Source organism: Saccoglossus kowalevskii, chromosome 8, assembly GCF_978046115.1.
Source record: "Saccoglossus kowalevskii chromosome 8, keSacKowa6.1, whole genome shotgun sequence".
Taxonomy (NCBI): Eukaryota; Metazoa; Hemichordata; class Enteropneusta; family Harrimaniidae; genus Saccoglossus; species Saccoglossus kowalevskii.
This window is the reverse complement of record NC_140648.1, coordinates 19,816,214-19,833,321: the sequence shown is the minus strand read 5'-3', so window position 1 is coordinate 19,833,321 and position 17,108 is coordinate 19,816,214. Positions and strand designations below refer to the sequence as shown.

The window sequence follows — 17,108 nt, the reverse complement described above, 5'->3', positions numbered from 1 at the left end:
TGTATGTGCCTTCCCAAAATGACTTTCTTTCATTTTATAGTGCAACAGCTTTGGCATCTAATACAACCTACATCCTTCTCCAAATGATGTTACCCAGAGCTCAAGTAAAAAAAACCGCGTATAAAATGGGTGTTCTTTAGTTATTTGACACGTGTACCGTGTTTAGGGTCGAATATTTTTATGATAGCTTGCTTGTAAATCATATTGGAACTTCAAGCTGCATGTAACCACAGTGAGGTGGACAAACTTGTGTATTTTAATAAATTATTGAATAATAAAATGTTATATAACTTTTCTTTTACCCCCCCCCCCTGCCTGGTATCGATTTCAAGTAATCACTGATCTTTGTTTATACCACTCTTTCCTTTATCACAATCTTTGTTACGCGCTGATGTTATATGCAAATTTTAACGCGCAATGTAGACACACCAAGGGTAACTTAGAGTATCGTAATAAAGTGTGAAAAAAGGAATTTCATGAATTTGTTACCTCGATTTGAAAACAGTATGATTTTAGTATGTATATAGCTATGCTTTAGCATGGGTACCAGATCTGACTTGGAGGCCCCCCCCCCCCCATCCCGGGTAATGTTATAGCTTTTCCGGACAGGTATGCCGCCTTTACGTCAACATTTCTGCTTCTGTTCGAATTCAGAGACAATCATATAACATACATTCGTGGGACGCATTGTCGAGATAGGTGAAGAGTTATATATGTTAGTGTCTTAATAATACTTACTGTTAATCTCCCTAGTTTGCCAAGTGGCCAAACATATATTCTGCGATGGTTTGCTCTACCATATTGTGAATTAATTTCGAATCAACTTTTGCGGACTTTGAAAAGATGTGGATATTAGTATTGTAGAAATGGTTCATGCAGGGTATATGAATAAGCAATAGTGAATCGTGTTTTTACGCGTGATATTGTATCTACCAATCCAAAGTACACACGTAATTCAATATTCCACCAAACAAATACATTTAAGAAGAAATAAGTTTTTCTTTGGTCAAAAATCTTTACAAATACACAAGTTACCTACTTAAATTCATTTTTATTTCGAGATTTGAGTTGAGACTAATTACAAGCACATTTAAGGGATATGCGTTTATTCTACATTAATTCGGGTAACTCTGTAAAATTTTCCGAACAATGTGTGATGTAATTTGACTCCTTTACACCCTATAATTAGAACAAGCAATTCCAAATTTTATGATGTTATTATTTTATACACACACATTAAACAGCTAATATATTCTAAAATTATAATTGCTAAATCCTACCAACACTTCACCCATCCATCCATCCATCCATCCATTCATTATAAATTAACAAATAAGAAGTGTTCATACACCTTTTCATCAATTAACATAACTGAAAGTATAAAGTAACTATAATTTAAGTTTAATTCAATTTAATTGTATTATTTTGTATTTACATTTTGAGTGACAAATCTAAAGCACAGCTATCATGTCAACATGAATGGTCTGAGGTTTGTAAGCTGAGGTCTAGAATTTTAGAATTAGATCACCCAAACATGTCTAACTACAAGTCTGAATATATTGAACCAAGGATTTATAAGATTTATAATGACAGTGATATGCAACAAATATTCACGTACATGAGGTCCACGTGCGCACCAATCGAACATGTATGTATTTTTGGCCAGAACACAATGGACGTTAATGGAAAGCATCAGTTTAAAAACTGAAATGAGAAAGTTAATAATTAGTTAGCTTTGTAATTTGTTGATATTTCATCGCATATCACACCAGTTTTATCCAATTATCTTATAAATCTTTGACTGCATGTAAGCGCGCATGCAGCTGAGCAAACAAAATCGATATTTGTATGCCATATTTACTCATATTACGTTCATCGCACACAAATTAATAAGCATGAAGTGATCGCAAACGGTATCAATGTCAGAGTCAGGTAAACACAAAAGGTGGATAACGTAATTTTAATTTAATAATGTCTTATTTTGTAATCTGTTGGTATTGTTATTATGACACAAATATTTATCATGCAGGATCACCCTCAATGTACAATTACATGCAATTATGCTACCCTCAGCCCGGTTGTTTCCGACTATATAAGAGTACATATACATATCTTGTTTGATCATTATAATTGCTAATATAAAAAAAATAATATACAACAATTAAAAGCCTTCTAAAATTGAATGGTGTGACACCATAAACTAGAGAGACTGCTCCAGCTATAATCGGTATAAAAAAAACTTTTTGAAACACTTTCAAATTTCAACCACTTTGATCTTTACATGCCTATACATGTTTTTGTTTACCCGAAACAGTTAAACAATCACCACAAAATGATTGAACCAGGGATACTACAATAAAACTGAATACTAGATTAATATTCCTATATATAATAGTTTAGAGCGCAAACTAATTCAACTCGCCTATTGTAAGTAAAAGTAAAAAAATCACACAATTAACATAGAATAATTATATAATGCATATGCAATAATTGTTTGCAATACTTGTTCATTTGTCATTATAATTTATGCTATTAATTATAGTCCTATGCAGAATACCTGGCAGACATAACATTAAGTTACAGGATGTTATACAAGTTACAATATACGTAATAATTACATTCCTTGTCCTGTTCAAAAGACACTCGTATGCTTAGTTCGCATTGTTTATACTTTTGATACTAAAGTAACCGACAGCTTTCTAGGCTGGCGGGTATATATCTAAAACAGGCGCATTATTTGCGACCTTATTTAGAGAAAAATAATATATCTGCTTCAATTCTCCATATCGCTGAAATGGCAAACCGAGTAAGTCACAACTACCCCCATGTTAATTTTGTGTTTCACTTTGCTTAAACTTCAAGGCGTCAATTTAAAATTTGCACGAAATGACGCGCATAAACCCAGGATGATGTTTATTTCTTACAACTGAACGAATGGTAAATACTTGAATAATATATGAACATAGTATAAATATATGCAAATTGGTAATCTACATAATTTTATATTGTGTCTTACTCATTTAACCTTAACCATACATGGTCAGTGACTTCTACATACATTTATATAACCATATTTCACTGCTTTCCCCATTCTTTATACACCAAACAACATCGGGGCTTTTATTTGAAATTTCTTATTCCAATTAACATTGGTCTGGTTGAATCGATTACTATTTGAATTTCAGAAAAGTTTATCGGTTTTGACTACTAGTAAACAATTTGCAACTGAACGTTTTCATTTATATCAAATCGTATTGACCTATTTGTATTGTGTACTCACGTTATTATATAATTTCATTGGAGGTGTAATATGTTATTTCGCGTCGCATCGAGTAATACTTGAATAGTTGTGACATACATGGATTGCCGAACCCGAACATATCTTTAAAAAAATATGTAAAATTCAAAATACGTTTATACTTCATGAGTGGATTGTGAACAGGACAGTTGAAAGAAACAAGATGTCAAGGTTTACTTCAGGTTAGATGGTTGTCATGGAAACTAACAATCGTGTTTCTCACATACACATATCATGCCATTCTATGTAGCTACAAAGGCGAAGTTTTAGTCTAATCATCCTCACACCCACGATATATAATCACGTGACAATTATTAAAAGCAGCTGATGGTTTTGCAAGATACGTCTGTTGAAGAAACTTCACTGATGATAACACTCGGACACTGATTGGTCGCTACAGATCCTAGGTAAAGAAATAAAAGTATGTGAATTATTCCAAAGGATGAGACACATTAATATGATTAATTGAATTTAAATTATACTAATAGTTCACCGAATAATAATTTCTACTCTTAATCATTCGTGCGTTTTGGTTCTTGGAATTTACAACAGAACATTTGAAATGGGGGTCCGTAAGACTTTGTTTGAACAAACAACTTGCAAACAAAACAAAAACACTTTCAAACACCAATTTGGTTATTTTGTTTCAACAAGATGACCATATTTTCGTCATCATCAAAGTTAATTGAAATCAACTCAACAAGTGGTCGACAGCTTTTGGTTTGGTTTACTATTTGTACCCAGCATTTGTGTCTCGGATAAACCATACACTGTGCTGCTGTTCTCCTCGTCGTCTGAAAATAAGGTAAAAAGGAAAGTTATTGAGAATGATATCAACGTTGCCACATTGGAATTAAAAGAGGCAATTTTGTTATTTGTTGCTGGGCAGGAATATTAATCAAATGTACGCACCCTGTGCATGTTCTTTGTCTGAGCATTGTATGGCAGTTGTCCCAGGATGATTCACATCTGGTGCACGTGAAGGCGGCTGTGTCTCAGGTGTATCTTTCTGATGTTTATCAGGTGGTGCAGGATATTGTATACAATGCGACTCCGGAAGCTGTGTGTCTTCAAACCCAAATGATGGGCTGCCAATATCTTGATCTAAAACAACAAATCCAGACTTTGTAACACCATATACGTGTCTGTGAGAAGTCATGCGATTAGGCTATCTAGGCATGAATGTCCATCAACATGATTACGCTTATTCTGAAGAAGTCATTTTTTAACAAGAAACACTATTATACTTGATGATTAACTGTGTTTTTGTTCTACCCACAAGCACATGTAAAATGCACATTGCAAAATGGGTTAGTGTATGAGCGTATCATAAAATATATATGATATCTCTTATCTCATATTATATCTCGTGTGAACACTTATGTTTACATACAGAGTATATGACATTAGGTTGATAATGAATGGCTATAAATGATTTGGTCATAAGCTGGTGACACTGACAAATTATAATACCTTGAAGAAGTGCTAACTTAGGAGCATCGCCATCTTGTTCAGAGTTTGGTGGTGTATTCTTCTTACCATGCTGGACTATGAAGGTAAGTCACAACACATGAAGAAAGATTAATTAATTAATTATGAACCAATGTAGCTTATGATGTAGTAAACAAATAAATGAACAAAAAAGCATGTGAAAAAATGAATGAATGGACGAACAAACAAACAAACAAAAGCATAAATAAAAGAATGAAAAAGCAAAAAAATCGAACAATCGATTGCTGATTGGCTGATTCATTGATTGATTGGAAAGATTTTGTCCATCCATCAGATAATACCTGTCATCTTTATCAATACATTCCGTTCCTCTTGGTTTTGCTGCACACCATTATCAGAAACGGGAGGAATCGTTGGAAGCTGGCCTGTAAAACAAGCAATAATTGAATGAATATTTGAATTGCTCAAATATATTTAAAAAGGTAAGATTATAGATTTGAAATTAATATTTAACAGAGCTTAACAGAAACCATTAGATTTACTGTCATTAATGTTGTTTAAGTTTCATGAAAGTCTTTTTAGTTTTATTTTGTGAATATAGTGCTTATTGCTATACAAGTTATTTTATCGATTTGTTTAACGAGGGCGATCAATTAGCAAAATGCATACATTACAAAGACAGAAAGCGGCAAAACAGGAAATTAAACAAACAAACAACAGACAATTAATTATAATTAAAATATTTTAGCAATTTTCTTTTAAATAAACCGACAGTGGGATCTGATTGAATGTTCTGTAATATGTAAAATATAAAATATGTTCCATAAATCAGGACCTGTTAAATTATTCTGGTTTATATAAATTATTGGGACTCTATAGTGAAAAAGTAAAACAAGAACCGTTCAATTAGAAATAAAAAAACACTTTTTTAAACTCGAATTAATGAAACAATGTTTCTAGAACTGCATTTTGAAAACCTAAAATCTAATTGTGAATATACGGTATTTTCAATGAGCTTTTTGCATTGGTTTCCATGATAAAAAGTTCTCATCATTTCTCAAAAGTTCGTTTGGTTATATACGGTTAAAAATAATATGTAGATATAAAATGGATACTTATAGTTACCACGAATCAGTCGGCAATTGCGACAATAACTATTTATGCTTTATACTGGGAAAAACATCGGCGATCTATAATTATGAAATACCGTTGACACAAAACATTTCCAGTACTCGTGATCTAATCTGACATGGTATACATTATATTAATTAACTTATGGGTTAGCATGCTGAGCTCCATATTGGCACAGTCCTATGCGATTATAACTTGCATGGAATTACCTATGTTGAATGTATGTTTCAGCCATGTCTTCACGTTCTCCCATTTACGTATGAAACATATCAATACAAATATAATTGGCAATGCAACACAGCTGCAGATAATAACAATTATTCCTGTGCTTAATCCTGATGCTTCTAATGATGCCAGAAAAACTGTAGATAAACGTAAGATCTAATTTAATATAAGTCTACCATGCCTTTTCACAGGATGTATGACGTTATTTCTACATTTTATTTACTTAAACTCAATTAAAACACAATTCTATGTTGAATAGCAATTTAATTGAGTTTAATTATCGTCCAATTCAATCGCAACTCTATATAGAGTCGCGTTTTAATCCAGACATAACTATATTATTTTAATTCAACTATATTAAAAGTTAATCCAATGTGTTTTATATAACCATATTTCACTGCTTTCCCCATTCTTTATACACCAAACAACATCGGGGCTTTTATTTGAAATTTCTTATTCCAATTAACATTGGTCTGGTTGAATCGATTACTATTTGAATTTCAGAAAAGTTTATCGGTTTTGACTACTAGTAAAAAATTTGCAACTGAACGTTTTCATTTATATCAAATCGTATTGACCTATTTGTATTGTGTACTCACGTTATTATATAATTTCATTGGAGGTGTAATATGTTATTTCGCGTCGCATCGAGTAATACTTGAATAGTTGTGACATACATGGATTGCCGAACCCGAACATATCTTTAAAAAAATATGTAAAATTCAAAATACGTTTATACTTCATGAGTGGATTGTGAACAGGACAGTTGAAAGAAACAAGATGTCAAGGTTTACTTCAGGTTAGATGGTTGTCATGGAAACTAACAATCGTGTTTCTCACATACACATATCATGCCATTCTATGTAGCTACAAAGGCGAAGTTTTAGTCTAATCATCCTCACACCCACGATATATAATCACGTGACAATTATTAAAAGCAGCTGATGGTTTTGCAAGATACGTCTGTTGAAGAAACTTCACTGATGATAACACTCGGACACTGATTGGTCGCTACAGATCCTAGGTAAAGAAATAAAAGTATGTGAATTATTCCAAAGGATGAGACACATTAATATGATTAATTGAATTTAAATTATACTAATAGTTCACCGAATAATAATTTCTACTCTTAATCATTCGTGCGTTTTGGTTCTTGGAATTTACAACAGAACATTTGAAATGGGGGTCCGTAAGACTTTGTTTGAACAAACAACTTGCAAACAAAACAAAAACACTTTCAAACACCAATTTGGTTATTTTGTTTCAACAAGATGACCATATTTTCGTCATCATGAAAGTTAATTGAAATCAACTCAACAAGTGGTCGACAGCTTTTGGTTTGGTTTACTATTTGTACCCAGCATTTGTGTCTCGGATAAACCATACACTGTGCTGCTGTTCTCCTCGTCGCCTGAAAATAAGGTAAAAAGGAAAGTTATTGAGAATGATATCAACGTTGCCACATTGGAATTAAAAGAGGCAATTTTGTTATTTGTTGCTGGGCAGGAATATTAATCAAATGTACGCACCCTGTGCATGTTCTTTGTCTGAGCATTGTATGGCAGTTGTCCCAGGATGATTCACATCTGGTGCACGTGAAGGCGGCTGTGTCTCAGGTGTATCTTTCTGATGTTTATCAGGTGGTGCAGGATATTGTATACAATGCGACTCCGGAAGCTGTGTGTCTTCAAACCCAAATGATGGGCTGCCAATATCTTGATCTAAAACAACAAATCCAGACTTTGTAACACCATATACGTGTCTGTGAGAAGTCATGCGATTAGGCTATCTAGGCATGAATGTCCATCAACATGATTACGCTTATTCTGAAGAAGTCATTTTTTAACAAGAAACACTATTATACTTGATGATTAACTGTGTTTTTGTTCTACCCACAATCACATGTAAAATGCACATTGCAAAATGGGTTAGTGTATGAGCGTATCATAAAATATATATGATATCTCTTATCTCATATTATATCTCGTGTGAACACTTATGTTTACATACAGAGTATATGACATTAGGTTGATAATGAATGGCTATAAATGATTTGGTCATAAGCTGGTGACACTGACAAATTATAATACCTTGAAGAAGTGCTAACTTAGGAGCATCGCCATCTTGTTCAGAGTTTGGTGGTGTATTCTTCTTACCATGCTGGACTATGAAGGTAAGTCACAACACATGAAGAAAGATTAATTAATTAATTATGAACCAATGTAGCTTATGATGTAGTAAACAAATAAATGAACAAAAAAGCATGTGAAAAAATGAATGAATGGACGAACAAACAAACAAAAGCATAAATAAAAGAATGAAAAAGCAAAAAAATCGAACAATCGATTGCTGATTGGCTGATTCATTGATTGATTGGAAAGATTTTGTCCATCCATCAGATAATACCTGTCATCTTTATCAATACATTCCGTTCCTCTTGGTTTTGCTGCACACCATTATCAGAAACGGGAGGAATCGTTGGAAGCTGGCCTGTAAAACAAGCAATAATTGAATGAATATTTGAATTGCTCAAATATATTTAAAAAGGTAAGATTACAGATTTGAAATTAATATTTAACAGAGCTTAACAGAAACCATTAGATTTACTGTCATTAATGTTGTTTAAGTTTCATGAAAGTCTTTTTAGTTTTATTTTGTGAATATAGTGCTTATTGCTATACAAGTTATTTTATCGATTTGTTTAACGAGGGCGATCAATTAGTAAAATGCATACATTACAAAGACAGAAAGCGGCAAAACAGGAAATTAAACAATCAAACAAACAAACAACAGACAATTAATTATAATTAAAATATTTTAGCAATTTTCTTTTAAATAAACCGACAGTGGGATCTGATTGAATGTTCTGTAATATGTAAAATATAAAATATGTTCCATAAATCAGGACCTGTTAAATTATTCTGGTTTATATAAATTATTGGGACTCTATAGTGAAAAAGTAAAACAAGAACCGTTCAATTTGAAATAAAAATAACACTTTTTTAAACTCGAATTAATGAAACAATGTTTCTAGAACTGCATTTTGAAAACCTAAAATCTAATTGTGAATATACGGTATTTTCAATGAGCTTTTTGCATTGGTTTCCATGATAAAAAGTTCTCATCATTTCTCAAAAGTTCGTTTGGTTATATACGGTTAAAAATAATATGTAGATATAAAATGGATACTTATAGTTACCACGAATCAGTCGGCAATTGCGACAATAACTATTTATGCTTTATACTGGGAAAAACATCGGCGATCTATAATTATGAAATACCGTTGACACAAAACATTTCCAGTACTCGTGATCTAATCTGACATGGTATACATTATATTAATTAACTTATGGGTTAGCATGCTGAGCTCCATATTGGCACAGTCCTATGCGATTATAACTTGCATGGAATTACCTATGTTGAATGTATGTTTCAGCCATGTCTTCACGTTCTCCCATTTACGTATGAAACATATCAATACAAATATAATTGGCAATGCAACACAGCTGCAGATAATAACAATTATTCCTGTGCTTAATCCTGATGCTTCTAATGATGCCAGAAAAACTGTAGATAAACGTAAGATCTAATTTAATATAAGTCTACCATGCCTTTTCACAGGATGTATGACGTTATTTCTACATTTTATTTACTTAAACTCAATTAAAACACAATTCTATGTTGAATAGCAATTTAATTGAGTTTAATTATCGTCCAATTCAATCGCAACTCTATATAGAGTCGCGTTTTAATCCAGACATAACTATATTATTTTAATTCAACTATATTAAAAGTTAATCCAATGTGTTTCGTCACAATGAAGGTAAAGACGTGTATTTATATGTGAGTCGGTGGTTAGCACCTTGACTGCATGAAGACACAATAAATTGTACACACAGACAAATATTACAACATGAAATATATTAAATTGTCCATCATAATAACAATGCATCATCCTTTCAGTGCAACTGGTGACATCATCACGATGTAAAGTCGGGCACATGTATTACCAGTATAAGTTTCTGTATTCGCACTTTGCACAAATATAAAAACTGAGTACAACATTGATTTAACCTGGCAGTCAGATTGATTCACATACTTGCACATTTAGCGTTCTGTATAGCAGGTTGTTTGGCTAGTTCTTCACATGCTTGGCACTGGTATTGGTAACACCATTTTCCGAGAGGGCAATTCATTTCGTGTTCACACTCGTACAGTACTTCCGGTTCTTTTGCTTTGTTCGCTCCATCTTAAAAAGTTAATGTTTTATCAGTGTGGTAGAATTCAGCATAGACACCCATATGCCAGTTACATAATTATATATGAATTATTGTTTGCTTTTCATTTTATTGAATACATAAAAACCATTGAGAAACGTTCTGTAAATATGTATTCCGATGTACACATAGACGAAAATGTTCACAGCTCCACTCTGTCGCCCTTCCAAAACTTCTGAAACTCGCAGTTTAACACATTTCACTTGAGGATTAATACGTTTGCTCACAAACAAATCAACTGTAAATCGGACTAGAATTACTTCAAAGACAAAACAAAACCGTGCAAAAGATATTAGAAAACGTCTAAACCCACCTTTACATTTTTCTGGTAAGTTAGTTTTATCCCAGGCAAGACAGCTTTCACACGTCCCAGTGTGAATTAAACACACAGTGTCAATCGGACACATACCATCGTGTCTGCATGGCCCATTATCATAACTATAAAATTCTGTGTTAGCTGATTCAATGTCTGAGTTTATAAGAATATTCTTCGAACCATTATGCAACGTTTCCATTTGAATACCCTCTCGTATTACATGCGCATTGGACACAGCCGCAATAACTGGCAGCACGGTGATTAGTTTGTGCATCTGTGTGCAAAACAAATGTATTGATGAAATACACCAAAGTATCGAACAGTCAAATAATTCAGGCATATGCTGTATACATAAAAGTAAAAGTGTAGTGTACAACTGTCTTGGATCATGTTTCGAACGTATGTATTGCATTTGATATTCACACATTTATGCATTGCATACAAGCGGAAATAATTAGGATTCGATAACCGTTCAGGAAATATACAAGATTGTGTTGCATTAGTGTAGTTTTAAGATGATGACAGAACCCAGAAAATGGGACTATAGTAACCAATACAATATAAAAAAATAAAATATATAGATTAGTCGATACATAAAAATCTGAATAAAAAATAAACAAGAAAAGCAATAAATAAAACATGTAAATTAAAAAATAAAAAGATTAGAGTCTGTACCTACAATTGAAAAAATGAGAAGAAGGACAAAATTGGAGCCCATACTTGTATCTGATTCTACCCAAATTGTGCATAGACATATTTTCGCCAAGGCGTTGCCTGTGTAATGATAGTCGATAACATTGACAAGATTACGTCATATCAGAAGCATAACGTGTTTTGGTACAAAAAGTGTTGCAATTTAGTAACTATAAGCAGGACGTTAGTAATTTGGTTCTTCACAGAAACAATCACGATTTTCATCTGAAATATTAGTAGTACATTTTGGCACCAGCAGCGTGGGTGTTAGTCATTGTCTACCAAATAATAAATTATATATATCACCCGCCATGTGATACGAGATTGGGATTGTTTACACTCGTCATGTGACGTTGGGGTGATAACGTGTTAATAAACATAGTTGAACTCTGGTGATCTTGCCCTTTGTTATATAATATTATTTCCTTTATCATATTTTGTTTCAACATGAATATGGATTGAAACGGCAGAGGAATACCCCTTGACTGATGAAAATATCTTACAAAAACAGTAATTTGTTTAATTATTTTAAGTGACATAATTTCCAGTTTCATAAGTTCCATAAATTTAGTATAAAAACAAATGCCTCATTTCAGAACAAAAATGCTGCATTTATACATGTATGGAATCTTAAAACACGCAAGATAGCATAAACTCTTATCTGGGTTTGGCTTAAGTATATTGTACAGGTATCTCTGTCAAATATTAATGATTTACTGAGACAAATATGAACTGCCTTATTATATTCATTGTGTAACTACTATATTATTTGAAAAGTAAAACACACGCTCTAGGGATAACTATCATGTTGCAAACTCCTCTTTGTATGCAAATCAACTTCAGCCTTGAAAAATCTAAAAATAGTTAGTTGGTGTCCAGTAGAGAGAGAAGACAACAGTACTGTTTCCTCCCGAGAATCTACATCTTCAAAAACTGCACTCTTTATCTTAGAAGTATGTTTTTAAATTCGTATTATGAAAGCTTTTAATTGTGTTCTAATAGCTGAAAAAAATTCTTGTGAATTTAATTTTCAAAATGTATATACTTCAACAGAGAAACTTTTTGTCAAATAAAGTGTATGTTAAGTGCAGAATACATATGTTTGAGCACAATTTTCAAAATATGGATACAACGTTTTTGCTTGTTATGTATTTTTGCACTATTTTTGTTTTGATAAATTTTGACTGAACAGACATAGTTTTCTATTGTCTTCAGATCTTGATCAAAAGTTTGGCACCCAAGCATTTATTCATAGGAGTGCTCATACCGATTATCTGACATCTTGTTTTCTGTTAAGATAGTTCATGCATTTTATTGGTATGTTTGCAAATGTGTATTAGACTATGCAACAACTCTCTCCATGATTTGACATTGAAACCCAGTCTAGTATCCCCCATGGTATTTGGAAGATACATTAACAATGATATTGATTTCACGATACATGATTCGCTTGCATAATACCACTGAGACCATTGACCTTTGCATGAGTATCCCCAGTAATCAGTCAAGTAGGAACAGTCAATTTTTTTAATCAGATTTTGACTTCTACTCTCTCAATTTTTGTATGATATTTTCACACATCTGTCGATCGCACTAAAGGCGGTTTTTATACTGATGAATTAGGCGACCAAGTTTGATACAGTTTTGAATAGAATTAGTAAAGCTATAGTGTACACATTAACAATTATCAACAACGACGACAGCCATTTTCCCCTTACTAGTAATATATACCTTTCCCTTTCATCTTTGATGATACGGGAAATGTGAAAATGCACTAAACATTACATTTATCAATACAATAATTATCACGAATCGCATGAAAATATTCACAAAATGTGTGGACAACTCCATACAAAAAAGTAGGCATAGATGAATTAAATATTAATTAAACAAGCCATGCATGTGCACAGTCCCATGGTTAACATTTCAGTAACTTCAGTTACTTTGAAAATGAAATAACACAACTGCTAGATCTGGTTACACAGTGCGATCACCGTCAGTTGGCCATTTTGAATAGAAACGTGAAAAAAAAACGTGATGTGCAACAGTAACACGCATGTCCAAAAATGATTGGCGAAGAACTGAAATTATGATTATTCATTATTTTAAATTCTGATTCAGTCATTTGGTGAAAAATTACTGAAATTTGTAATGACTAAAATGGCCCCTGGTATGCGTATTTTGAATCGTAATGTACAAAAACTGCATATATATCAGATACCTTCATACCAAGTTTGAAAAATAAATAAATAACATACCCAAAAAGTGTGTCTTGAAAAATTCTTCTTAGAGATTTTTGTCCTAAATGCATTCCGCCATATTTGATCAATGCACGTATACCAGAAAGATACTAGCTATGTCCGAGTTACAGGGCCAGACACATAACCGCGGTACCGTGGCTCCAAATTGTGACCGACCCTACCATTGTTTTGTTCTTGTTTATTTATCTTTTTGCATTTTTTCTTGTTGGGTCACTATCTCATGCTGGCAATCAACCGACAAGTAAGTAAAATACAACCGGACATGGGGCTTTGAACCTCTGCAGCTAGGATGCACGGAAACTAAACCATAAAGTCCCCGTTTTGGACTTGGTCCAGTTTGGGACTAATAAACCTGACGCGATGCAACATTGGTTAGCGCAATTACTGCGTGTACATTACAAATACCTGCACAAATACAAAAGGTGTCACCCTCGCCAATTACGTTTTTCCAAAAACAGGAATGCCTAGCTTCAATAATTTGGGGCTCGATTTTGTGAAGGAAATAAGCACATATATATATATATATATATTACCACAATAGAGACAATTAAAAAATCATAATTATCTTTAATATATGATAATTAGACTGAGATTAGTAAAAAATCATAACCGATAATGGATGTACTTTTCGCTGAGATTTAGGAACTTGAAATCTGTATTTCTGAGAAATCGTCTTTCAAATGCACGTGTTAATCTACGTACCAGTGGTGACCTTATAAGCATAGCGTGATACCACAATGTACAGTAGCGTGGAATAGGTCATTTGGACTTCAGACTAAGCATGATCAGTCAATGCAACTTGTTTACGTATATCTCATGGAAAAAATCCGAATCTACCCGGATATGTAATCATGCCCAAAACGACTTAACCCATTTAAGAAAGTACTGAGAATACTTGCAAACAGTTAAAACAACATAAACATACTAGTATACAAAAATTAACACACAAAACATGTCATCCGACTCACATTTAAAGGGCGACGTTCTCGTCGCTAGACCTGTCACGTTTCTCTAAAAACGCGAATGCCCTGCTCCAATAAGTTACGCACATGCATGAAATACCAGGCTATTTCAGAGAGTTTGTGACGCCGTGCACATTTCAGCAATATTTGAGGTTTGTTGAGAACCGGCTTGGTGATTGTGCACGTTATACATGTTACGTTATATCATATGTATTTCTACATGTTGGTGTTTTCTGAAGCACATGATTTTACATCAAAGCACAATTCATGAATTGATAAATAAAGAGCATGGTTGTGATTTCAGAGAGCAATTTAAGAGATAAGAATATTTAATAAAACTCGTACTTACGTTGTATAATCAGTAATTTGATCACAGCCAATGCTAGCAGTATCACAACGTTGCGTAGCTTTCCGTTGACTTTCAGGAAGTGGTGTATCTATTTGAATACATTATAAGTGGACTTTCTCCCCCGTGACCTTTCTATGCCTTGGTCATTCAATAAATATATAAATGAGTGAATAAATGTCTAGATTTACATGTGTTTACAGTTGAAAATAAACAATTACCTAGTGAATTGTGACGCTGAGTATTCACTCACATTAACACAATCACCTAAATACCAATTTTGTTTTGAGAAAACGATGTTATTCCATCTAAATTGACTGAACATTTAAATAGGGCCGGGATTTCATGCGGTATGTAAGATTATCTGCCTCATTTCCTGCTTTAGTCTGTTGTTGAGGGTCTGAAAAGCAATGTTTGTTTTTTTCCATGAATTTAAGCACAAGAGGGTCGCGATTTAGTTGTCTAAGCCCAAGCACAGATATTTAAATTGATTAAGATAAGATAAACATCCTTTAGTAAATCAGTCAACAAATCCGAAAGGTGTGAATTGGTGATTAATGTACTGGCATGTTGATGCTCATACTGTAAAAGGATTAATTATTCACTGACTGGAAAATGCGCTAAATTAAAACCCAGTGAATTTGTGAAATTGAGCATAGAACACATTGTCTAAATGATCAAACCATGAATTTAAAACCCACTGAATATGCCTGAAATGGTAAATCAGTGAAATTTAAACCCAGTGAAAATTAGTCATTTTACAGTATTTGGAAAACTTGGTATCGAATATGGTGAATACTGCTTCTACAGTTTAGCGTTGAGATGGTCGTTGAACTAGAAATCGGTAGAAATCTAACTGTACTAATTAACTTGCACCGACGAGCTTCTTGTAAGTATAGCATTATGGATTTCATAAATAATGTTTGCCAACGACGTTATTGGTTTTCGAACGTACCCCTGGTAGCCATTTTGTGTATATAGTCTTTTAGTCACCATAGTGTCAACAATCGGTCTAACGATATGTGATTTTAATCATTTTACGTGGGCAAATTTCCGATAGTGCATTTGGTGAATCGAGTGCATTGCCTGCTCATTGCATTAATATTGGGTGAATCATGGAGGTAAAAAAGGTCTTTTACCTCCATGGGTGAATCGAGTGCATGTCCTGTATTCAGTGCATTGGGTGAATCGAGTGCATTGCCTGCATTCAGTGCATTGGGTGAATCAGGTTCATAGCATGCATTCAGTGCATTGGGTGAATCAGGTTCATAGCATGCATTCAGTGCATTGGGTGAATCAGGTTCATAGCATGCATTCAGTGCATTGGGTGAATCAGGTTCAATTAGCATGCATTCAGTGCATTGGGTGACTCAGGTTCATAGCATGCATTCAGTGCATTGGGTGAATCAGGTTCATAGCATGCATTCAGTGCATTGGGTGAATCAGGTTCATTGCCTGCATTTAGTGAAACGAGTGCATTGCATCAACGGCTAACTTTTTCCCAAGAAACCTTAGGGGCGAACCATTTGATACCCTGGGGGGCAGGAAGATTGAAACGAAGCCTACTTTTCCCCCCTATCTGATATGGAATTTGTTTTTTCAGCAGACCTTGTCTCTATTTTTTTTTGCACTCAACAGTTGTTTTTATTGTTTTCAGTATTTTAAAGCGGGAGAGTCGTCACCTGCGAACGCGCGGGGATTGAGTCCCAAGCGGCGATAACAACAAACGCATGCGCAGGTGACGACTCCCCCGCTTTAAGTAAAGTAGATGACTTGTATAATATCCCTCTTTAACATCATGAAAGGGTTTTGCTATCAGTCCACCTCCTGGATGTTTTCTCTCTTCCAAACCACGATCTTCCAAACGAGGCTTCTAAACACAGTACACTAACCTACTTGACATTTATTAGTCCCCGTTCGGACCTGTATCTTAGAAATGCCTGGACCAATCACAATCAAACTTCACACATATATCGTACATGATATTATACATATGCACATCAATTTGTTTCACGATCTGATTCAAGATGGCCGAATGGCGGCCATTTTGTTCTAAAAATCATCAAAATCAAGCATTTCTCGGCTGTTTACAGATGGATTTTGTTCAAACTTGGTATATACGTTGGACATTATAGGACCTTGATGCA

The 17,108-nt window shown here is 33.8% G+C and overlaps 1 protein-coding gene across 3 annotated transcripts; it reads right to left on the bottom strand.

The window, feature by feature from the left end:
- Positions 1-5,091: 5,091 nt before the first annotated feature.
- LOC144349430 (uncharacterized) lies at positions 5,092-15,095 on the bottom strand. 3 transcript variants are annotated; one of them, XM_085502317.1, is made up of 12 exons: positions 14,965-15,095; positions 10,697-10,973; positions 10,206-10,355; positions 9,521-9,673; positions 8,513-8,596; positions 8,197-8,271; positions 7,636-7,827; positions 7,464-7,517; positions 6,951-7,126; positions 6,706-6,807; positions 6,091-6,243; positions 5,092-5,175 (listed from the first exon to the last, which is right to left on the bottom strand). In XM_085502317.1, exons 2-9 carry the CDS (start codon positions 10,971-10,973, stop codon positions 7,038-7,040), a joined length of 1,074 nt encoding a protein of 357 aa, XP_085358443.1. In that variant the 5' UTR covers positions 14,965-15,095; the 3' UTR covers positions 5,092-5,175; positions 6,091-6,243; positions 6,706-6,807; positions 6,951-7,037. The 3 variants fall into 3 exon arrangements, with proteins under 3 accessions (XP_085358443.1, XP_085358441.1, XP_085358444.1); XM_085502315.1 differs by having other exon boundaries at positions 6,706-7,126; XM_085502318.1 differs by lacking the exons at positions 5,092-5,175; positions 6,091-6,243; positions 6,706-6,807 and having other exon boundaries at positions 7,047-7,126; positions 7,425-7,517.
- Positions 15,096-17,108: the final 2,013 nt, after the last annotated feature.